Source organism: Haematobia irritans, chromosome 1 (genome assembly GCF_050003625.1).
Source record: "Haematobia irritans isolate KBUSLIRL chromosome 1, ASM5000362v1, whole genome shotgun sequence".
In the NCBI taxonomy this organism is placed as follows: domain Eukaryota; kingdom Metazoa; phylum Arthropoda; class Insecta; order Diptera; family Muscidae; genus Haematobia; species Haematobia irritans.
The window spans coordinates 93,447,390-93,471,465 of NC_134397.1; the positions used below are offsets into that span (position 1 = coordinate 93,447,390).

Here is a 24,076-nt window from a genome sequence, read left to right on the forward strand (position 1 = left end):
TAAATGGTAAATGTTTATGCCACATAAATAAAAAGTTATACCCTATACAGGGTTTTATAATTTAGTGCATATGTTTGCAATACCCAGAAGGAGACGAGATAGACACATGGTGTCTTTGGCAAAAATGCTCAGGGTGGGTTCCTGAGTCGATATAGCCATGTCCGTCTGTCTGTGAACACATTTTTGTAATCAATGCCTAGGTCGCAATTTAAGCCCAATCGACTTCAAATTTGACACAATTATGTGTTTTGGATCAGAATAGAACCCTATTGATTTTGGAAGAAATCGGTTCAGAGTTAGATATAGCTCCCATATATATCGTTCGCCCGATATGTACTTATATGGGGCCAGAAGCCAAAGTTTTACTACAATTTGGTTGAAATTTTGCACTAGGAGAACAATTAGTAGTATAGTCTAATGTGCCAAATTTTATTGAAATCGGTTCAGATTTGGATATAGCTCCCATATATATCATTCTTCCGATATGCACTTATATGGGCCCAGACGCCTGAGATTTACCCTGATTTGGTTGAAATTTTGCACTAGGATTACAATTAGCAGTAAAGTCAAGTGTGCTAAATTTTATTGAAATCGATTCAGATTTAAGTCCCGATTTGGACCTATATGATCACAGAAGCCATAGTTTTAGCGCAATTTGCTTAAAATTTTGCACTAGGAAAACAATTAGTTCAGATTTAGATATAGCTCCCATATATATCTTTCGCCCGATTTAGACTCATATGACCAAAGAGGCCAAGTTTTTACTAGAATTTTGTTGAAATTTTGTACAGGGAGTAGAATTAGCTTTGTTGCTATGCGTGCCAAATTTGGTTGAAATCGGTTCAGATTTAGATATAGCTCCCATATATATTTTTTCTGATTTCGAGAAAAATGATCAAAATACATTGTAAAATCGTCACCGTTAAGGTAAGTACTATGTTCGCTTTTCGCGTTGAAATTTTCGCGGTTACTTTATTAAAACAGTTCAATATAAATCAGATAAATTAACTCAATTTATGCACAGTTTCTTGTTCCCCTAGATTTCGGCAAGACTTTACAGGAATAAGTTTGTTTTCATTTATAATTTTGATTATTTAAGGAAAAGTAATCGCGAAAATAAAGTGGTTTTCAACTCGAAAAAGGAACATAGTACACACCTTTAGTCGAAAACTTGTAAAAATGACTCGAATTGAACTTTATTTCTAATAAATATCTATCGCCATGGGGCGTTAACCGATTTAACCGACTTAAATTTTAAGTCAAAAAATGTCTAAGAAGTCTTAAATATATTGTTGGTTCAGATTTAAAAGTATGTATATGGGAACATAAACCTTTATATATATCACCCAATAAATTTGGAGGATTTCAGATGGTATCGAAAATGTAGATCACAAAGTGGTGCATATATAGTCGGCCCGCCCGACTTTAGACTTTTCTAACTTGTTTTTATTTAAATAGCAAAATAATTTTCATGTATTGCACTCATGCTTGCAATCATTTTGGACTGATGTTGATCAGTGCGATAGGCTGGAATGAATCGATTTAATTTAATTGTTGCTTTTAAATTTCACTCAGCGACATTCATTGTCCATATATCTTGCATTTTATCAATTTAATTGTATTACGTGACTGAGATATTCTCTGGTATAGAACTCTAACATCCCTTTGTGACGATTTATAAGTCGGGAACAGTGACTTTGGCTTAGGAACTACCCTTGAACGTGAGTGTTGAGTTCACGGAGACATACAAACTTTTTTAGTGGTCCGTAATTTATTAACAAATGAAACACTAGTCTTTTACTTAAGAAATTTATAAAAGTGTTTATTCATTAATTCCGTTTATTCGGTACAGACGCGTAAAAAACTTTAAAAACAATTTGATCGCTCCAGTTGAAAACTTGAACTGATTTTCTTTTCCTTCGTGGCCCTTTGTATGCTATGTATAAATATGTAAAACTGGATATTGCCGTTATTCCGCAATGTAAACAAATGAAAGGGCTACATACATATATGTACATATATGTATGTGCATAGAATAATCAAATTGACAATAACCAAAAGGGCTACGAAAGAGAGTAATTAAGAGATCAATAAGAATACGTAAATGGAAAAATTTCAAATATTTAAATAATGAGAAAAATGTAAATAAACAGTGGCGGCGGTAACATTCCCCCCTTCGCAAGCGAACTAGGGTCCCAGGAGCTTGCTCTCTGATCTTTTACCGACGTCTAGTATAGCAATCTTGGTCACGGGCCTCTCATAGGTGCTGCTAGTCGTCTTCACTTTAACGCTTCTGACTTACCCATCTTTGGCGGTATACAATTCTGTCACTATTCCTTTGGTTCTTATTAGACGTTCCCATGCACCGCCCATATGCGGAGCTGCTGGTGGATTAAATCGCCACTTGATGTCATTGTATTTAGAGAAAACTTGGTGTAAGTCGATATGTTGTTTTTCTTCACGCAGAATTTTTTCTACAGCTTTGAAATTTGTCCCATTGTCCGTGTATATTTCTTTCGGAGAGCCACGTCGGCTGATGAAGTTTTGTATACACAGGATGCACGAGCTAGTATCAAGACTGTGAGCCACTTCAATATGAATTGCACAAACAGTTAGACATGTGAAAAGAACTCTCCATCTTTTTTCTCGGTGTCTTCCAACAGTGACGAGCAAAGGGCCAAAAAAGTCGATTCCCACATAAGTAAATGGACGTTCAAAACTCGAGAGTCTAGCTGATGGTAGAGTTGCCATTTGCGGTGGCCGTGGAACTGCGTATAAATTTTTACAGTGTTGACAGCTGCTTCGTACTTTTTTGTATACAACTCTCAATTTTGGGATATAAAAATTCGACTTAATTCTGGATATAGTGGCTTCGTGTAGACAGTGGTTATAATTCTCATGATAGTACTTCACCACAAGAAATGTAATATAGTGATTTGTGGGCAAAATTATGGCATTGTTGCAGTTTAACATTTCTGCTCTTCCGTAAGCACGAATTACATAATTCTCATCGAGACAAATATTCAATTGCTTCAGAATACTATCTTTTTCGATTGGCTTTTTGTTTTTCAAATGCCAAATTTCTTCGGAAAATTCGCTCTTTTGGGCATATTTATATAAAATATATTTCGATTTCTGGATACATTCGAAAAATGTATCGTTTTCTACATTCTCAGTACAACCGTCGCCAGCACGAAAAATATTCAATGTTCATAAAAAATTTGTGCGATTTACTCACATGTAAAAGATGATTACGTACTTCTTCATAGCTGATTCTTTCTAAATCGGAACACTTTGGCCAGACATCCTCATTGTCTTTTAGAAACTCAGGACCTTGGAACCACATGTCGTCCTCGGCTGAGCAGACCTTTGTTGCGAAATCAGCAGGGTTTAATTTAGATGGAACCCAATTCCATTGTGGTAAATTTGTTAATTCCAATATTTCTCCAACTCTATACATTACAAAAGCTTTGAAATTCTTGGGGTCCATGGACAACCACTTCAAAACCGTTTTAGAGTCGGACCAGTAGAAGCACTCAGTACAATTAAGCCGTGTAGTTTTTATAATTTTTCTTGATAGACGCGCTCCAATTAGTGCAGCTTGAAGTTCCAGTCTAGGAATGGAAACTGATTTCAGTGGGCTAACTTTACCCTTGGCTGTCACTATGCGCACGTCGACTTCACCTTGGTATTGAATACGAAAATAACAAACAGCAGCGTATGCGTTTTCCCCAGCGACGACAAAAGTATGTAACTGCACATTAAACGTCGATTTCAACAATCTCGAGTAACATCTCGGAATAGAGACAGTTGAAATTTTCTCCAGATTTGAAAGCCAGGAACACCACTTTATATGCAAGTCCTCATTTAGTTCGTCGTCCCATTTAATGGCGGATCGCCATATATCCTGCAACAAAATTTTAAGACTTATGGTATAATGAGACACGAAGCCGAGGGGGTCAAATATTGACATCAAAACTTGAAGGACTTTTTTGGTGGGAACCGTATGCCTTTGAAACACGTTTCTTTTGAGCCTCGAAAATCGACAATTGTATTGAAAATCATCATTATTTGATTCCCAATACATACCAAGAATTTTCTCGACAGCTCCAAAGGAGTTTTCAGTTGCTGCGCCACCTTCTGCTAATTTTTGTCGCACTATATTTGAATTTGAAGCCCAGTTACGCATGTGAAACCCACCTTTAGCATGAATCGTTTTGACTTGATTCGCTAACTTTATGGCCTCTTCCTCGGTTTGAACACTGTCGATGAAATCATCCATGTAGTGGTAGAAATTTATTGCTTTGACTGCACGAGGGTATAAGTCGCGAAAATCTTCGGCGTTCTTGCTAGTTCCAAACGTTAAGGCTTTCATTACATATGCGATTACTTCACCATCTTTGAGCCACAGGAAACGTTGGGCGTGCATATGCACATCATTTACATTGATACGATGAAACATCTCAGCGATGTCGCCACAGATAGCAATTTGACCAACTCTAAACTCGAGTAAAACATTTATAAGCGATGTCAGTAAATCGGGGCCACTCATCAAGAAATCATTGAGTTACTTATTATTCGATTTTGCTGCAGCATCCCACACTAGTCGGACTTTGCCAGTTTTATTTGGGTTTAGAGCAACAAAAATTGGAAGGTACCAAGGTACAATTTGGTTGAAATTTTGCACTAGGAGAACAATTAGTAGTATAGTCTAATGTGCCAAATTTTATTGAAATCGGTTCAGATTTGGATATAGCTCCCATATATATCATTCTTCCGATATGCACTTATATGGGCCCAGACGCCTGAGATTTACCCTGATTTGGTTGAAATTTTGCACTAGGATTACAATTAGCAGTAAAGTCAAGTGTGCTAAATTTTATTGAAATCGATTCAGATTTAAGTCCCGATTTGGACCTATATGATCACAGAAGCCATAGTTTTAGCGCAATTTGCTTAAAATTTTGCACTAGGAAAACAATTAGTTCAGATTTAGATATAGCTCCCATATATATCTTTCGCCCGATTTAGACTCATATGACCAAAGAGGCCAAGTTTTTACTAGAATTTTGTTGAAATTTTGTACAGGGAGTAGAATTAGCTTTGTTGCTATGCGTGCCAAATTTGGTTGAAATCGGTTCAGATTTAGATATAGCTCCCATATATATTTTTTCTGATTTCGAGAAAAATGATCAAAATACATTGTAAAATCGTCACCGTTAGTCGAAAACTTGTAAAAATGACTCGAATTGAACTTTATTTCTAATAAATATCTATCGCCATGGGGCGTTAACCGATTTAACCGACTTAAATTTTAAGTCAAAAAATGTCTAAGAAGTCTTAAATATATTGTTGGTTCAGATTTAAAAGTATGTATATGGGAACATAAACCTTTATATATATCACCCAATAAATTTGGAGGATTTCAGATGGTATCGAAAATGTAGATCACAAAGTGGTGCATATATAGTCGGCCCGCCCGACTTTAGACTTTTCTAACTTGTTTTTATTTAAATAGCAAAATAATTTTCATGTATTGCACTCATGCTTGCAATCATTTTGGACTGATGTTGATCAGTGCGATAGGCTGGAATGAATCGATTTAATTTAATTGTTGCTTTTAAATTTCACTCAGCGACATTCATTGTCCATATATCTTGCATTTTATCAATTTAATTGTATTACGTGACTGAGTTATTCTCTGGTAAGAACTCTAACATCCCTTTGTGACGATTTATAAGTCGGGAACAGTGACTTTGGCTTAGGAACTACCCTTGAACGTGAGTGTTGAGTTCACGGAGACATACAAACTTTTTTAGTGGTCCGTAATTTATTAACAAATGAAACACTAGTCTTTTACTTAAGAAATTTATAAAAGTGTTTATTCATTAATTCCGTTTATTCGGTACAGACGCGTAAAAAACTTTAAAAACAATTTGATCGCTCCAGTTGAAAACTTGAACTGATTTTCTTTTCCTTCGTGGCCCTTTGTATGCTATGTATAAATATGTAAAACTGGATATTGCCGTTATTCCGCATTGTAAACAAATGAAAGGGCAAGGGTGTGAAGTTAAAGTTGTTTTCTAAAGTTGTTTTAGCGAAGACACAAACCACTTTAATTTTTTTATAATTTTCTTTTTTGTTGCGAATTTAAGACTTTTTTGAAACAAATTAAATATATTTTGCTTCATGACACATTTTCTGAACGAAAACGCGTGTATACTTAACACAATTTTGAGCAAAAAGTTATTTAGAGTAATATAAATGCAATTCAAAAAAATATGGAAAGATGTATTTTACATTCATTGGACTTTTTCGGGCATTTCTAGGAAGAGTTAAAAAGCAAAAGTGGGTATAGGGCATTAGCTCGGAGATAGGAGAATCCTCTCCCCCAAACGCCAGAGGCGTAGGTCATCTAGTTAACGAGATAAAAGGGGGGACATTAATGTATTTTCTAAGAGCTAAACACATTGATGGGTCGCAGTTTTTAAAAAAAATTCAATTGAATCTATTAGCTTTAAGGGCGTAGAAGACTATTCTGGAGATTCCATGAGCGTAGCTGGGCTTTAAGTCTGAGGGGGGTCAATTATATTTAGGCCAATTTTGTGGGTCGATTTTCGGGCATTTCTAGGAAGAGTTAAAAGGCAAAAGTGGGTATAGCATATTAGCCCCGAGCTAGGAGAATCCTCTCCCCCAAACGCCAGAGGCGTAGGTCATCTAGTTAACGAGATAAAAGGGGGGACATTAATGTAATTTCTAAGAGCTAAAAATATTGATGGGTCGCAGTTTTTAAAAAAAAATTCAATTGAATCTATTAGCTTTAAGGGCGTAGAAGACTATTCTGGAGATTCCATGAGCGTAGCTGGGCTTTAAGTCTGATGGGGGGTCAATTATATTTAGGCCAATTTTCTGGGTCGATTTTCGGGCATTTCTAGGAAGAGTTAAAAGGCAAAAGTGGGTATAGGGCATTTGCTCGGAGATAGGAGAATCCTCTCCCCCAAACGCCAGAGGCGTAGGTCATCTAGTTAACGAGATAAAAGGGGGGACATTAATGTATTTTCTAAGAGCTAAAAACATTGATGGGTCGCAGTTTTTAAAAAAAATTCAATTGAATCTATTAGCTTTAAGGGCGTAGAAGACTATTCTGGAGATTCCATGAGCGTAGCTGGGCTTTAAGTCTGAGGGGGGTCAATTATATTTAGGCCAATTTTGTGGGTCGATTTTCGGGCATTTCTAGGAAGAGTTAAAAGGCAAAAGTGGGTATAGCATATTAGCCCCGAGCTAGGAGAATCCTCTCCCCCAAACGCCAGAGGCGTAGGTCATCTAGTTAACGAGATAAAAGGGGGGACATTAATGTAATTTCTAAGAGCTAAAAATATTGATGGGTCGCAGTTTTTAAAAAAAAATTCAATTGAATCTATTAGCTTTAAGGGCGTAGAAGACTATTCTGGAGATTCCATGAGCGTAGCTGGGCTTTAAGTCTGATGGGGGGTCAATTATATTTAGGCCAATTTTCTGGGTCGATTTTCGGGCATTTCTAGGAAGAGTTAAAAGGCAAAAGTGGGTATAGGGCATTAGCTCGGAGATAGGAGAATCCTCTCCCCCAAACGCCAGAGGCGTAGGTCATCTAGTTAACGAGATAAAAGGGGGGACATTAATGTATTTTCTAAGAGCTAAAAACATTGATGGGTCACAGTTTTTAAAAAAAATTCAATTGAATCTATTAGCTTTAAGGGCGTAGAAGACTATTCTGGAGATTCCATGAGCGTAGCTGGGCTTTAAGTCTGATGGGGGGTCAATTATATTTAGGCCAATTTTCTGGGTCGATTTTCGGGCATTTCTAGGAAGAGTTAAAAGGCAAAAGTTGGTATAGGGCATTAGCTCGGAGATAGGAGAATACTCTCCCCCAAACGCCAGAGGCGTAGGTCATCTAGTTAACGAGATAAAAGGGGGGACATTAATGTATTTTCTAAGAGCTAAAAACATTGATGGGTCGCAGTTTTTAAAAAAAATTCAATTGAATCTATTAGCTTTAAGGGCGTAGAAGACTATTCTGGAGATTCCATGAGCGTAGCTGGGCTTTAAGTCTGATGGGGGGTCAATTATATTTAGGCCAATTTTCTGGGTCGATTTTCGGGCATTTCTAGGAAGAGTTAAAAGGCAAAAGTGGGTATAGCATATTAGCCCCGAGCTAGGAGAATCCTCTCCCCCAAACGCCAGAGGCGTAGGTCATCTAGTTAACGAGATAAAAGGGGGGACATTAATGTAATTTCTAAGAGCTAAAAATATTGATGGGTCGCAGTTTTTAAAAAAAAATTCAATTGAATCTATTAGCTTTAAGGGCGTAGAAGACTATTCTGGAGATTCCATGAGCGTAGCTGGGCTTTAAGTCTGATGGGGGGTCAATTATATTTAGGCCAATTTTCTGGGTCGATTTTCGGGCATTTCTAGGAAGAGTTAAAAGGCAAAAGTGGGTATAGGGCATTTGCTCGGAGATAGGAGAATCCTCTCCCCCAAACGCCAGAGGCGTAGGTCATCTAGTTAACGAGATAACATGACCCTTATATAGATCATCCTTGAGATTAAAGCATAATGATGGCAACAGTTAATAAAGGTAAATGGCGAATCTGCCCTAATATACGCGTCTTGCGCAAAAGAATGTCGCCTAATATGAGGCATGCCGGAAATTCCCTAGCAAGAAATGAAATTCCCCAAATATCTAAAGGTTGTCCATATTATGAAATATAAAGAAACGATAAAATATTGTCTGTGGAGACATTAGATAACTGTAATGGTGTAACAAAAACATACTACCACCATTGTACAACTTTTCCCTTCCAATAGTATATATCCATATCTCTACAGAAAATAAAAAATACAGAAACAGAGAATGAAGCCGACCCATTTTTGTCGGCGGCGGCTGACACTACATTTTTGATTCCGGCGGCGGCGGCGGCTTGATGGCTAAGCCGATATAAATTTGTCTATTCGGCGGCGGACAATTATCCATTATAAAATCAATTTGAAGTTATCCGAATGGCAATGAGATAAGTTGTACAACAAATCTTACAATCAAATTTACATTTGATTCAAATTTTCTGAACAAAATTTCTGCAAAATTACTATAGCTACTTGATACTGATTGATTGTAAGTGGAAGGTTCAATATTTTGGCAAAAACTACAACAATTACTAATACATTTTTCTGATTTAAATCAATATATTTGATTACTTGGCGGCTAAATTTGAGTCGAGATGAGTCGATATATTCGGCGGCGGCGTCGACTGGCAAAAACTGGTCGGCGGCGGCTAAAATCTGCGGCGCGACTCGGCGGCGGCTAAAATCTGCGGCGCGACTCGGCGGCTTCATTCTCTGTACAGAAATCATAATCGCCTATACTTCAACAAGTTGTACGATAATTCATACGTACGATGTAAACAGATCGAAATGTATTCTATATGTCATATGGTGGCCGTCACATAGTGCAATTAAAATCAGATAAATTAACTCAATTGATACGCATTGTCTTTTTCATATAGATTTGAATAAGATTTAACAGGAATATATTTATTTCCATTTATAATTTTGATTGTTTTAGAAAAAGTAATGGCGAAAGTAAAATCCGTTCGAAAACCGAACCAGACTATAAGTGTATCCGGACTACAGTGCTCGTGTCGAACATATCCCAGATATTGGCCACACTATAAGTTAAGTCCGAAGGCATAATCGATAATGCTGCATGTTTATGGGATCGATAACACATTTACCGATTATTTAGTCATCGCCGACAATTCGTATCGATTGGCCACACTGTAAGATTCTTTGCAAATACAGACATTCCGTCCGGAAAAACTTATATTTTTGGACGACGCATAATACTCTCCTTGAGTTTGTAAGGAATCTTACAGTGTGGCCAATCGATGCGACAATTCGTTGATGATTAAATAATCGGTAAATGTGTTATCGATCCTATAAACATGCAGCAGTATCGATTATGCCTTCGGACTTAACTTATAATGGGGCCAATATATGGGATATGTTTCGACACGACCAATGTCGTCCGGACAGAGAATGAAGCCGCCGAGTCGCGCCGCCGATTTTAGCCGTCGCCGACCAGTTTTTGCCAGTCGAAGCCGCCGCCAAATATGTCGACTCATCACGACTCAAAATTAGCCGCCAATTAATCAAAAATATTGATTTAAATCAAAAAATGTATTAATAATTGTTGTATTTTTTGCCAAAATATTTAACTTTCCACCCAAAATCAATCAGTATAAAGTTGCTGTAATAATTTTGCAAAACTTTCGCTCAGAAAATTTGAATAAAATGTAAATTTGGTTGTAGGATTGGTTGTACAACTAATCTCATTACCATTCGGATAACTACAAATTGATTTCATAAGGGATAATTGTCCGCCGCCGAATAGACAAATTTATATCGGCTTAGCCGTCAAGCCGCCGCCGCTGGAGGCAAAAAAAATGTCAGCCGCCGCCGACAAAAATGGGTCGGCTTCATTCTCTGCGTCCGGATAAACTTATAGTCTGCAAGGCGCATAAGTATAACAGCTTTTCGTTTTCGAAAACGTGATCTTACTACTAGGCTTAAGAAAGTAACGAAAGCAAGGCAAATCTTTGTGTATTTGCAGTAAATGGCTTGAACTAAAATCAGAGAGAATGTTAACACCAGAGGATGAAAATTTCTCTTCTACAAAAACAACAAATGTCAACCGTATAGATGTCGCACAATATCTGCAGCTTTGGTATTACCGACGTTGCGGCCGAAGCGCTGTTTTGATAAATTGTTTATAAAGGCATCGGCAGTTATAATTTCAAATTGTCTGCCAAAAAATTTAATGGAATGAAAACATTTATAAAAAAACATTTGTTACTACAAAGTAGGTTTTAAATGCTATTTTCTTTACGTTTCGTAAAGTCGGCAGAGAACTGAACTGGGTGACACCGACGCAAACTGTATGATATTTGAAAGAAGCGCCGACAAAAACTGCATGATATTAGAGAAATTTTCCTCATGACTGCCACCTACTGATGCAGTTTCGCTTCACAGTTTCGTCCTCTTGTATTTTTATTCTCTCTGGCTCAAATATTTCTTTGTGATGCCACCTAGGATTGCTGTGTGTAATGAGTTCATTAATTTTTATTCAAAGCGTACTGGCAATACTTTTTCGCCACAAATGCGCCGCAATGTTAAATATGGATAATGGATTTGGTTGAATTGTTTGTTTATATAATAATATTCCTAATAATCGCTGTTTTGAGTTGCGAGTGTAAATTGATGCATTTGTACGCGCAGTATTTATTTTTGTCCTAGATATGCTCAGTTTTTGTGTTTTGTTTCTGCAGCTTCAACATACGACCGCTGCATATGGTTACCAATTATGTCTCTATTTCCTGCGTACAATCAAAGTAGCAATGAATGTCACCAAATCCAAGAAGATTCCTCACAATGATTGGAAAACATCTGTTTTCCAGTGGAAGCTATCAATGTAGCTCCGGTTACCCGTTCAAAGGAGTAAGAATTGCATTCTGACTGGATTGATACTAGCTCTATCGTAGCGACGACATTCGTATCCTTGCCTAACATTTGAAATCAAATAATGAGCCAAAAGATATGGGATCGATGATTTATATGACGATTTATTGATAAATATCTTAGGCTTCCAAGGAAAATACATTCCTCCGGAACGAAATTTTAGACAAACGAAATTCAGAATGAATTTTATTTGCTTTTAGCTTCAAAAGAAAAACTGTCTAAAATCTCGTTCTTCAGAAAACAAAAACACTTCTTTCAATGTGTCCACAGATTTTATTTAAAGATAATTTTATTCAAATTATAATTTACTGTTTTTCAAGTTCATTGTAGATTATCTTGTACCCAAAAAATTGCAAAATATACTAAAAAATACTTTTTAAATGTTTGACTTTAAGGGGTTTAATGATAAATGTGGTTATTAAGTTCGAATTTAGCCGTTAAAATCGTCATTTTTCACGATTACTCTTATTTAATAATCCATTTCAATGAATATTAACTTTATGAATAGTTGCTTTGGGCTATCCCCATCAAGTTATATTAAAATTTGCATTAACGAAGTATAATTTAATTCCGTTTTTGCAAATTTGTTTCTGATTTTATCAGCTAAACTCGTACTTAGTACTCATATTAAGGTTCGACGTGTTTTTCACTATAAAAATTATGACTTTGGACAGCCTGACCTGGCCACCAATTCAGCCTGAACGACTCCTTTGAATTGAATACGGAATTATGAACCACCATTGGAGTGTTTTCAGCTTGTACAAGCTCATCGAAACCAAACAACTCTGAATGTCTAGTTGAAATATCGAATACAGATTCATTATCCGACATATGTGAGCTTCTTTTTATTGCCTGATGATTTTTGCGTTTATTGCCAATAGAATTTGATCGATCACAGCCTGATGATTTTTCAGTAGCTTTGAGCTTGTTGTTGCGCCAGCGCCAGCCTCATCTTTTGCTCTTTGTTGCTCGAAAGATTGAGTTAAATCTTGACATTCGAGGTTTTCCTCTGGTTCCCAAGTATTTTCTGATTGTAAACGCCGTTGACACAGATCGACGCGCATTTTTATAGTCTTGAGCAACAATTAGTTTATCAAAAGTCGGCCAAATTTGATAAATTGTGTTCAGCTTGATTTCGGCGAAAAAAAAAGAGCGCCATTAGTGCACACAGCGAATGAACTTTATTATTCCAACAGTGATGCCAAAGGGATTTTTGAAAGTTCCCTACGAAATTTCAAAAAATCCTTTTTCAAGAAGGGGAAAAATAATAAAATCACATATTGTAAGAAAATAAAGAATGTTATGAAATTCAATTTTGTTAAAAATATCATTGCAATAAACATTATTGAATAAATAAAGGTATAGCACGACAGGCGCATTACGCTTACTACACATTTTTGGGGATTTTATAAAAGAACACATGGCAACTCTCGGCTGAATCCATTGAAATCATGAATGTTTGAAATGAATACAGGTGTCCTTGTCTTGTTCTCTTAATGTTACTTACAATAGACGACACACATACCATATTGTCTTTTTCTCGCATATTTTCCCTCCACAGTAAACAAAATGTAAACGGGTTTAATAGCACAACAATTTAATGAATGTAGGTCTGTTCGCTACTTTTTCAAGTAATATTCATTAAAAAACTTATTTGTAAAAAACAAAAATAAATGTGAATTTTGACGTATCTTAATGGCAGAATATCTGTAGCATACATTTATGAATGATTTTACAGAAACGGGAGAATTTGAACAGACATACGTTTGGCACCCTATGTTAGCGAACATTTCGTGAGATATCATAATAATTTGGTTAAATTTTTATCCTGTAAACTATACATAAGCAACTCAAATGTTGCTTTCCAAACGAAATTTGCACAGGCGTAGAATTCTATATCAAAGTGTGCTTTATTCAAATTTGGAAGAGAAGTATCCGTAATAATTGGTCTAAATATAATTGCCCCCCTTTATCTCGTTAACTAGATGACCTACGCCTCTGGCGTTTGGGGGAGAGGTTTCTCCTAGCTTGGGGCTAATATGCTATACCCACTTTTGCCTTTTAACTCTTCCTAGAAATGCCCGAAAATCGACCCACAAAATTGGCCTAAATATAATTGACCCCCCTCAGACTTAAAGCCCAGCTACGCTCATGGAATCTCCAGAATAGTCTTCTACGCCCTTAAAGCTAATAGATTCAATTAATTTTTTTTTTAAACTGCGACCCATCAATATTTTTAGCTCTTAGAAAATACATTAATGTCCCCCCTTTTATCTCGTTAACTAGATGACCTACGCCTCTGGCGTTTGGGGGAGAGGATTCTCCTATCTCCGAGCTAATGCCCTATACCCACTTTTGCCTTTTAACTCTTCCTAGAAATGCCCGAAAATCGACCCACAAAATTGGCCTAAATATAATTGACCCCCCTCAGACTTAAAGCCCAGCTACGCTCATGGAATCTCCAGAATAGTCTTCTACGCCCTTAAAGCTAATAGATTCAATTGAATTTTTTTTAAAAACTGCGACCCATCAATGTTTTTAGCTCTTAGAAAATACATTAATGTCCCCCCTTTTATCTCGTTAACTAGATGACCTACGCCTCTGGCGTTTGGGGGAGAGTATTCTCCTATCTCCGAGCTAATGCCCTATACCAACTTTTGCCTTTTAACTCTTCCTAGAAATGCCCGAAAATCGACCCAGAAAATTGGCCTAAATATAATTGACCCCCCATCAGACTTAAAGCCCAGCTACGCTCATGGAATCTCCAGAATAGTCTTCTACGCCCTTAAAGCTAATAGATTCAATTGAATTTTTTTTAAAAACTGTGACCCATCAATGTTTTTAGCTCTTAGAAAATACATTAATGTCCCCCCTTTTATCTCGTTAACTAGATGACCTACGCCTCTGGCGTTTGGGGGAGAGGATTCTCCTATCTCCGAGCTAATGCCCTATACCCACTTTTGCCTTTTAACTCTTCCTAGAAATGCCCGAAAATCGACCCACAAAATTGGCCTAAATATAATTGACCCCCCTCAGACTTAAAGCCCAGCTACGCTCATGGAATCTCCAGAATAGTCTTCTACGCCCTTAAAGCTAATAGATTCAATTGAATTTTTTTTAAAAACTGCGACCCATCAATGTTTTTAGCTCTTAGAAAATACATTAATGTCCCCCCTTTTATCTCGTTAACTAGATGACCTACGCCTCTGGCGTTTGGGGGAGAGGATTCTCCTATCTCCGAGCTAATGCCCTATACCAACTTTTGCCTTTTAACTCTTCCTAGAAATGCCCGAAAATCGACCCAGAAAATTGGCCTAAATATAATTGACCCCCCATCAGACTTAAAGCCCAGCTACGCTCATGGAATCTCCAGAATAGTCTTCCACGCCCTTAAAGCTAATAGATTCAATTGAATTTTTTTTAAAAACTGTGACCCATCAATGTTTTTAGCTCTTAGAAAATACATTAATGTCCCCCCTTTTATCTCGTTAACTAGATGACCTACGCCTCTGGCGTTTGGGGGAGAGGATTCTCCTATCTCCGAGCTAATGCCCTATACCCACTTTTGCCTTTTAACTCTTCCTAGAAATGCCCGAAAATCGACCCAGAAAATTAGCCTAAATATAATTGACCCCCCATCAGACTTAAAGCCCAGCTACGCTCATGGAATCTCCAGAATAGTCTTCTACGCCCTTAAAGCTAATAGATTCAATTGAATTTTTTTTTAAAAACTGCGACCCATCAATATTTTTAGCTCTTAGAAATTACATTAATGTCCCCCCTTTTATCTCGTTAACTAGATGACCTACGCCTCTGGCGTTTGGGGGAGAGGATTCTCCTAGCTCGGGGCTAATATGCTATACCCACTTTTGCCTTTTAACTCTTCCTAGAAATGCCCGAAAATCGACCCACAAAATTGGCCTAAATATAATTGACCCCCCTCAGACTTAAAGCCCAGCTACGCTCATGGAATCTCCAGAATAGTCTTCTACGCCCTTAAAGCTAATAGATTCAATTGAATTTTTTTTAAAAACTGCGACCCATCAATGTTTTTAGCTCTTAGAAAATACATTAATGTCCCCCCTTTTATCTCGTTAACTAGATGACCTACGCCTCTGGCGTTTGGGGGAGAGGATTCTCCTATCTCCGAGCAAATGCCCTATACCCACTTTTGCCTTTTAACTCTTCCTAGAAATGCCCGAAAATCGACCCAGAAAATTGGCCTAAATATAATTGACCCCCCATCAGACTTAAAGCCCAGCTACGCTCATGGAATCTCCAGAATAGTCTTCTACGCCCTTAAAGCTAATAGATTCAATTGAATTTTTTTTTAAAAACTGCGACCCATCAATATTTTTAGCTCTTAGAAATTACATTAATGTCCCCCCTTTTATCTCGTTAACTAGATGACCTACGCCTCTGGCGTTTGGGGGAGAGGATTCTCCTAGCTCGGGGCTAATATGCTATACCCACTTTTGCCTTTTAACTCTTCCTAGAAATGCCCGAAAATCGACCCACAAAATTGGCCTAAATATAATTGACCCCGCTCAGACTTAAAGCCCAGCTACGCTCATGGAATCTCCAGAATAGTCTTCTACGCCCTTAAAGCTAATAGATTCAATTGAATTTTTTTTAAAAACTGCGACCCATCAATGTTTTTAGCTCTTAGAAAATACATTAATGTCCCCCCTTTTATCTCGTTAACTAGATGACCTACGCCTCTGGCGTTTGGGGGAGAGGATTCTCCTATCTCCGAGCTAATGCCCTATACCCACTTTTGCTTTTTAACTCTTCCTAGAAATGCCCGAAAAAGTCCAATGAATGTAAAATACATCTTTCCATATTTTTTTGAATTGCATTTATATTACTCTAAATAACTTTTTGCTCAAAATTGTGTTAAGTATACACGCGTTTTCGTTCAGAAAATGTGTCATGAAGCAAAATATATTTAATTTGTTGCAAAAAAGTCTTAAATTCGCAACAAAAAAGAAAATTATAAAAAAATTAAAGTGGTTTGTGTCTTCGCTAAAACAACTTTAGAAAACAACTTTAACTTCACACCCTTTGAAAGGGCTACATACATATATGTACATATATGTATGTGCATAGAATGATCAAATTGACAATAACCAAAAGGGCTACGAAAGAGAGTAATTAAGAGATCAATAAGAATACGTAAATGGAAAAATTTCAAATATTTAAATAATGAGAAAAATGTAAATAAACAGTGGCGGCGGTAACATTCCCCCCTTCGCAAGCGAACTAGGGTCCCAGGAGCTTGCTCTCTGATCTTTTACCGACGTCTAGTATAGCAATCTTGGTCACGGGCCTCTCATAGGTGCTGCTAGTCGTCTTCACTTTAACGCTTCTGACTTGCCCATCTTTGGCGGTATACAATTCTGTCACTATTCCTTTGGTTCTTATTAGACGTTCCCATGCACCGCCCATATGCGGAGCTGCTGGTGGATTAAATCGCCACTTGATGTCATCGTATTTAGAGAAAACTTGGTGTAAGTCGATATGTTGTTTTTCTTCACGCAGAATTTTTTCTACAGCTTTGAAATTTGTCCCATTGTCCGTGTATATTTCTTTCGGAGAGCCACGTCGGCTGATGAAGTTTTGTATACACAGGATGCACGAGCTAGTATCAAGACTGTGAGCCACTTCAATATGAATTGCACGAACAGTTAGACATGTGAAAAGAACTCTCCATCTTTTTTCTCGGTGTCTTCCAACAGTGACGAGCAAAGGGCCAAAAAAGTCGATTCCCACATAAGTAAATGGACGTTCAAAACTCGAGAGTCTAGCTGATGGTAGAGTTGCCATTTGCGGTGGCCGTGGAACTGCGTATAAATTTTTACAGTGTTGACAGCTGCTTCGTACTTTTTTGTATACAACTCTCAATTTTGGGATATAAAAATTCGACTTAATTCTGGATATAGTGGCTTCGTGTAGACAGTGGTTATAATTCTCATGGTAGTACTTCACCACAAGAAATGTAATATAGTGATTTGTGGGCAAAATTATGGCATTGTTGCAGTTTAACATTTCTGCTCTTCCGTAAGCACGAATTACATAATTCTCATCGAGACAAATATTCAATTGCTTCAGAATACTATCTTTTTCGATTGGCTTTTTGTTTTTCAAATGCCAAATTTCTTCGGAAAATTCGCTCTTTTGGGCATATTTATATAAAATATATTTCGATTTCTGGATACATTCGAAAAATGTACCGTTTTCTACATTCTCGGTACAACCGTCGCCAGCACGAAAAATATTCAATGTTCATAAAAAATTTGTGCGATTTACTCACATGTAAAAGATGATTACGTACTTCTTCATAGCTGATTCTTCCTAAATCGGAACACTTTGGCCAGACATCCTCATTGTCTTTTAGAAACTCAGGACCTTGGAACCACATGTCGTCCTCGGCTGAGCAGACCTTTGTTGCGAAATCAGCAGGGTTTAATTTAGATGGAACCCAATTCCATTGTGGTAAATTTGTTAATTCCAATATTTCTCCAACTCTATACATTACAAAAGCTTTGAAATTCTTGGGGTCCATGGACAACCACTTCAAAACCGTTTTAGAGTTGGACCAGTAGAAGCACTCAGTACAATTAAGCCGTGTAGTTTTTATAATTTTTCTTGATAGACGCGCTCCAATTAGTGCAGCTTGAAGTTCCAGTCTAGGAATGGAAACTGATTTCAGTGGGCTAACTTTACCCTTGGCTGTCACTATGCGCACGTCGACTTCACCTTGGTATTGAATACGAAAATAACAAACAGCAGCGTATGCGTTTTCCCCAGCGACGACAAAAGTATGTAACTGCACATTAAACGTCGATTTCAACAATCTCGAGTAACATCTCGGAATAGAGACAGTTGAAATTTTCTCCAGATTTGAAAGCCAGGAACACCACTTTATATGCAAGTCCTCATTTAGTTCGTCGTCCCATTTAATGGCGGATCGCCATATATCCTGCAGCAAAATTTTAAGACTTATGGTATAATGAGACACGAAGCCGAGGGGGTCAAATATTGACATCAAAACTTGAAGGACTTTTTTGGTGGGAACCGTATGCCTTTGAAACACGTTTCTTTTGAGCCTCGAAAATCGACAATTGTATTGAAAATCATCATTATTTGATTCCCAATACATACCAAGAATTTTCTCGACAGCTCCAAAGGAGTTTTCAGTTGCTGCGCCACCTTCTGCTAATTTTTGTCGCACTATATTTGAATTTGAAGCCCAGTTACGCATGTGAAACCCACCTTTAGCATGAATCGTTTTGACTTGATTCGCTAACTTTATGGCCTCTTCCTCGGTTTGAACACTGTCGATGAAATCATCCATGTAGTGGTAGAAATTTATTGCTTTGACTGCACGAGGGTATAAGTCGCGAAAATCTTCGGCGTTCTTGCTAGTTCCAAACGTTAAGGCTTTCATTACATATGCGATTACTTCACCATCTTTGAGCCACAGGAAACGTTGGGCGTGCATATGCACATCATTTACATTGATACGATGAAACATCTCAGCGATGTCGCCACAGATAGCAATTTGACCAACTCTAAACTCGAGTAAAACATTTATAAGCGATGTCAGTAAATCGGGGCCACTCATCAAGAAATCATTGAGTGACTTATTATTCGATTTTGCTGCAGCATCCCACACTAGTCGGACTTTGCCAGTTTTATTTGGGTTTAGAGCAACAAAAATTGGAAGGTACCAAGGTACAATTTGGTTGAAATTTTGCACTAGGAGAACAATTAGTAGTATAGTCTAATGTGCCAAATTTTATTGAAATCGGTTCAGATTTGGATATAGCTCCCATATATATCATTCTTCCGATATGCACTTATATGGGCCCAGACGCCTGAGATTTACCCTGATTTGGTTGAAATTTTGCACTAGGATTACAATTAGCAGTAAAGTCAAGTGTGCTAAATTTTATTGAAATCGATTCAGATTTAAGTCCCGATTTGGACCTATATGATCACAGAAGCCATAGTTTTAGCGCAATTTGCTTAAAATTTTGCACTAGGAAAACAATTAGTTCAGATTTAGATATAGCTCCCATATATATCTTTCACCCGATTTAGACTCATATGACCAAAGAGGCCAAGTTTTTACTAGAATTTTGTTGAAATTTTGTACAGGGAGTAGAATTAGCTTTGTTGCTATGCGTGCCAAATTTGGTTGAAATCGGTTCAGATTTAGATATAGCTCCCATATATATTTTTTCTGATTTCGAGAAAAATGATCAAAATACATTGTAAAATTGTCACCGTTAGTCGAAAACTTGTAAAAATTACTCGAATTGAACTTTATTTCTAATAAATATCTATCGCCATGGGGCGTTAACCGATTTAACCGACTTAAATTTTAAGTCAAAAAATGTCTAAGAAGTCTTAAATATATTGTTGGTTCAGATTTAAAAGTATGTATATGGGAACATAAACCTTTATATATATCACCCAATAAATTTGGAGGATTTCAGATGGTATCGAAAATGTAGATCACAAAGTGGTGCATATATAGTCGGCCCGCTCGACTTTAGACTTTTCTAACTTGTTTTTATTTAAATACCAAAATAATTTTCATGTATTGCACTCATGCTTGCAATCATTTTGGACTGATGTTGATCAGTGCGATAGGCTGGAATGAATCGATTTAATTTAATTGTTGCTTTTAAATTTCGCTCAGCGACATTCATTGTCCATATATCTTGCATTTTATCAATTTAATTGTATTACGTGACTGAGATATTCTCTGGTATAGAACTCTAACATCCCTTTGTGACAATTTATAAGTCGGGAACAGTGACTTTGGCTTAGGAACTACCCTTGAACGTGAGTGTTGAGTTCACGGAGACATACAAACTTTTTTAGTGGTCCGTAATTTATTAACAAATGAAACACTAGTCTTTTACTTAAGAAATTTATAAAAGTGTTTATTCATTAATTCCGTTTATTCGGTACAGACGCGTAAAAAACTTTAAAAACAATTTGATCGCTCCAGTTGAAAACTTGAACTGATTTTCTTTTCCTTCGTGGCCCTTTGTATGCTATGTATAAATATGTAAAACTGGATATTGCCGTTATTCCGCAATGTAAACAAATGAAAGGGCTACATACATATATGTACATATATGTATGTGCATAGAATGATCAAATTGACAATAACCAAAAGGGCTACGAAAGAGAGTAATTAAGAGATCAATAAGAATACGTAAATGGAAAAATTTCAAATATTTAAATAATGAGAAAAATGTAAATAAACAGTGGCGGCGGTAACATTCCCCCCTTCGCAAGCGAACTAGGGTCCCAGGAGCTTGCTCTCTGATCTTTTACCGACGTCTAGTATAGCAATCTTGGTCACGGGCCTCTCATAGGTGCTGCTAGTCGTCTTCACTTTAACGCTTCTGACTTGCCCATCTTTGGCGGTATACAATTCTGTCACTATTCCTTTGGTTCTTATTAGACGTTCCCATGCACCGCCCATATGCGGAGCTGCTGGTGGATTAAATCGCCACTTGATGTCATCGTATTTAGAGAAAACTTGGTGTAAGTCGATATGTTGTTTTTCTTCACGCAGAATTTTTTCTACAGCTTTGAAATTTGTCCCATTGTCCGTGTATATTTCTTTCGGAGAGCCACGTCGGCTGATGAAGTTTTGTATACACAGGATGCACGAGCTAGTATCAAGACTGTGAGCCACTTCAATATGAATTGCACGAACAGTTAGACATGTGAAAAGAACTCTCCATCTTTTTTCTCGGTGTCTTCCAACAGTGACGAGCAAAGGGCCAAAAAAGTCGATTCCCACATAAGTAAATGGACGTTCAAAACTCGAGAGTCTAGCTGATGGTAGAGTTGCCATTTGCGGTGGCCGTGGAACTGCGTATAAATTTTTACAGTGTTGACAGCTGCTTCGTACTTTTTTGTATACAACTCTCAATTTTGGGATATAAAAATTCGACTTAATTCTGGATATAGTGGCTTCGTGTAGACAGTGGTTATAATTCTCATGGTAGTACTTCACCACAAGAAATGTAATATAGTGATTTGTGGGCAAAATTATGGCATTGTTGCAGTTTAACATTTCTGCTCTTCCGTAAGCACGAATTACATAATTCTCATCGAGACAAATATTCAATTGCTTCAGAATACTATCTTTTTCGATTGGCTTTTTGTTTTTCAAATGCCAAATTTCTTCGGAAAATTCGCTCATTTGGGCATATTTATATAAAATATATTTCGATTTCTGGATACATTCGAAAAATGTATCGTTTTCTACATTCTCGGTACAACCGTCGCCAGCACGAAAAATATTCAATGTTCATAAAAAATTTGTGCGATTTACTCACATGTAAAAGATGATTACGTACTTCTTCATAGCTGATTCTTCCTAAATCGGAACACTTTGGCCAGACATCCTCATTGTCTTTTAGAAACTCAGGACCTTGGAACCACATGTCTTCCTCGGCTGAGCAGACCTTTGTTGCGAAATCAGCAGGGTTTAATTTAGATGGAACCCAATTCCATTGTGGTAAATTTGTTAATTCCAATATTTCTCCAACTCTATACATTACAAAAGCTTTGAAATTCTTGGGGTCCATGGACAACCACTTCAAAACCGTTTTAGAGTCGGACCAGTAGAAGCACTCAGTACAATTAAGCCGTGTAGTTTTTATAATTTTTCTTGATAGACGCGCTCCAATTAGTGCAGCTTGAAGTTCCAGTCTAGGAATGGAAACTGATTTCAGTGGGCTAACTTTACCCTTGGCTGCCACTATGCGCACGTCGACTTCACCTTGGTATTGAATACGAAAATAACAAACAGCAGCGTATGCGTTTTCCCCAGCGTCGACAAAAGTATGTAACTGCACATTAAACGTCGATTTCAACAATCTCTCGGAATAGAGACAGTTGAAATTTTCTCCAGATTTGAAAGCCAGGAACACCACTTTATATGCAAGTCCTCATTTAGTTCGTCGTCCCATTTAATGGCGGATCGCCATATATCCTGCAGCAAAATTTTAAGACTTATGGTATAATGAGACACGAAGCCGAGGGGGTCAAATATTGACATCAAAACTTGAAGGACTTTTTTGGTGGGAACCGTATGCCTTTGAAACACGTTTCTTTTGAGCCTCGAAAATCGACAATTGTATTGAAAATCATCATTATTTGATTCCCAATACATACCAAGAATTTTCTCGACAGCTCCAAAGGAGTTTTCAGTTGCTGCGCCACCTTCTGCTAATTTTTGTCGCACTATATTTGAATTTGAAGCCCAGTTACGCATGTGAAACCCACCTTTAGCATGAATCGTTTTGACTTGATTCGCTAACTTTATGGCCTCTTCCTCGGTTTGAACACTGTCGATGAAATCATCCATGTAGTGGTAGAAATTTATTGCTTTGACTGCACGAGGGTATAAGTCGCGAAAATCTTCGGCGTTCTTGCTAGTTCCAAACGTTAAGGCTTTCATTACATATGCGATTACTTCACCATCTTTGAGCCACAGGAAACGTTGGGCGTGCATATGCACATCATTTACATTGATACGATGAAACATCTCAGCGATGTCGCCACAGATAGCAATTTGACCAACTCTAAACTCGAGTAAAACATTTATAAGCGATGTCAGTAAATCGGGGCCACTCATCAAGAAATCATTGAGTTACTTATTATTCGATTTTGCTGCAGCATCCCACACTAGTCGGACTTTGCCAGTTTTATTTGGGTTTAGAGCAACAAAAATTGGAAGGTACCAGGTTCTACTATAAGAATTAAATTCAGAATTTGTTACCTTTCTGGCATATCCTTTGTTGAGAAGTTTGTCGATTTCCACCTGCATAGTTTGTTGTAGTTGTGGATCCTTCTTGAACTTCTTTTGGAGACACTTAAGTCGATGGCAGGCAACTTCATAACTTTCTGGTAAAACTGGATTTTCATCTTTCCAAAGTAAACTTACTTCAAATTGTTGGCCTTTTCTAATTACATTATTTTCCAAAATCTGCATAGCTTTCTGGTCCTCGAATGACAACAATGTTTTCTCCTGGGCCACCTCCAGTGCGAAATGCTCTTTTACTTCATCGTGTAAATTCTTGTATCGATCCTCACATGCACATGTGTGAATATTTAGAGAAAAAGATTTCCTTACACCGGAGCCACAACCTTGCAGTGTCCAACCAAGACGAGTTTTTGTTGCTACCCAATAAACACAAACGTTTGAAAAATGCTAAATTTCAACAATTTTTCAAACATTTTTTCAAAGGATTAGGGTAATATTCAAGTTGAGAAATTGTTGAGAAAATCGCGTTCTCAACAAAAAACAGACATTACCCTCAACAGTGAAATTCAACACATTAGCAATAATATCTCAAGTGCTATCCTCAAATTGAAATGCATCGCTACTCAATAATTTGTCAAACAATTTTCGATGCGAGTCAAATTCAAAATTAACATCGTTGCAAATACTTTTCAACCTAAATTTGTATGAATGATATCCCCA

The 24,076-nt window shown here is 37.3% G+C and overlaps 3 protein-coding genes across 3 annotated transcripts; all 3 read right to left on the minus strand.

Moving 5' to 3' along the window:
• Nucleotides 1–1,866: 1,866 nt before the first annotated feature.
• Nucleotides 1,867–4,552, minus strand: LOC142228354 (uncharacterized). Its single transcript, XM_075298762.1, has 3 exons — nt 3,239–4,552; nt 2,303–3,135; nt 1,867–1,936 (listed from the first exon to the last, which is right to left on the minus strand). The coding sequence occupies exons 1-3, from the start codon at nt 4,550–4,552 to the stop codon at nt 1,867–1,869; spliced, it is 2,217 nt and encodes a 738-aa protein (XP_075154877.1).
• Nucleotides 4,553–16,812: 12,260 nt separating this feature from the next.
• LOC142228363 (uncharacterized) lies at nt 16,813–19,177 on the minus strand. The gene is made up of 2 exons (XM_075298773.1): nt 17,864–19,177; nt 16,813–17,760 (listed from the first exon to the last, which is right to left on the minus strand). Exons 1-2 carry the CDS (start codon nt 19,175–19,177, stop codon nt 16,813–16,815), a joined length of 2,262 nt encoding a protein of 753 aa, XP_075154888.1.
• A 1,695-nt stretch (nt 19,178–20,872) lies between these two features.
• On the minus strand, nt 20,873–23,584 carry LOC142228371 (uncharacterized). Its single transcript, XM_075298784.1, has 4 exons — nt 23,247–23,584; nt 22,765–23,174; nt 21,924–22,369; nt 20,873–21,820 (listed from the first exon to the last, which is right to left on the minus strand). The coding sequence occupies exons 1-4, from the start codon at nt 23,582–23,584 to the stop codon at nt 20,873–20,875; spliced, it is 2,142 nt and encodes a 713-aa protein (XP_075154899.1).
• Nucleotides 23,585–24,076: the final 492 nt, after the last annotated feature.

Excerpts from the sequence above, each read along its gene's own strand:
- LOC142228363 (XM_075298773.1), bottom strand. The coding sequence starts at position 19,177 with ATGAGTGGCCCCGATTTACTGACATCGCTTATAAATGTTTTACTCGAG. Across the intron at positions 17,761-17,863 it reads TACGTAATCATCTTTTACAT|AAATCGAAATATATTTTATA; the intron begins GTGAGTAAATCG and ends GAATGTATCCAG.
- LOC142228371 (XM_075298784.1), bottom strand. The coding sequence starts at position 23,584 with ATGCAGATTTTGGAAAATAATGTAATTAGAAAAGGCCAACAATTTGAA. Across the intron at positions 23,175-23,246 it reads GCAGCAAAATCGAATAATAA|AGTTGGTCAAATTGCTATCT; the intron begins GTAACTCAATGA and ends ACTCGAGTTTAG. Across the intron at positions 21,821-21,923 it reads TACGTAATCATCTTTTACAT|AAATCGAAATATATTTTATA; the intron begins GTGAGTAAATCG and ends GAATGTATCCAG.
- LOC142228354 (XM_075298762.1), bottom strand. The coding sequence starts at position 4,552 with ATGAGTGGCCCCGATTTACTGACATCGCTTATAAATGTTTTACTCGAG. Across the intron at positions 3,136-3,238 it reads TACGTAATCATCTTTTACAT|AAATCGAAATATATTTTATA; the intron begins GTGAGTAAATCG and ends GAATGTATCCAG. Across the intron at positions 1,937-2,302 it reads TTGTATACCGCCAAAGATGG|CATACAAAGGGCCACGAAGG; the intron begins GTAAGTCAGAAG and ends ATTTATACATAG.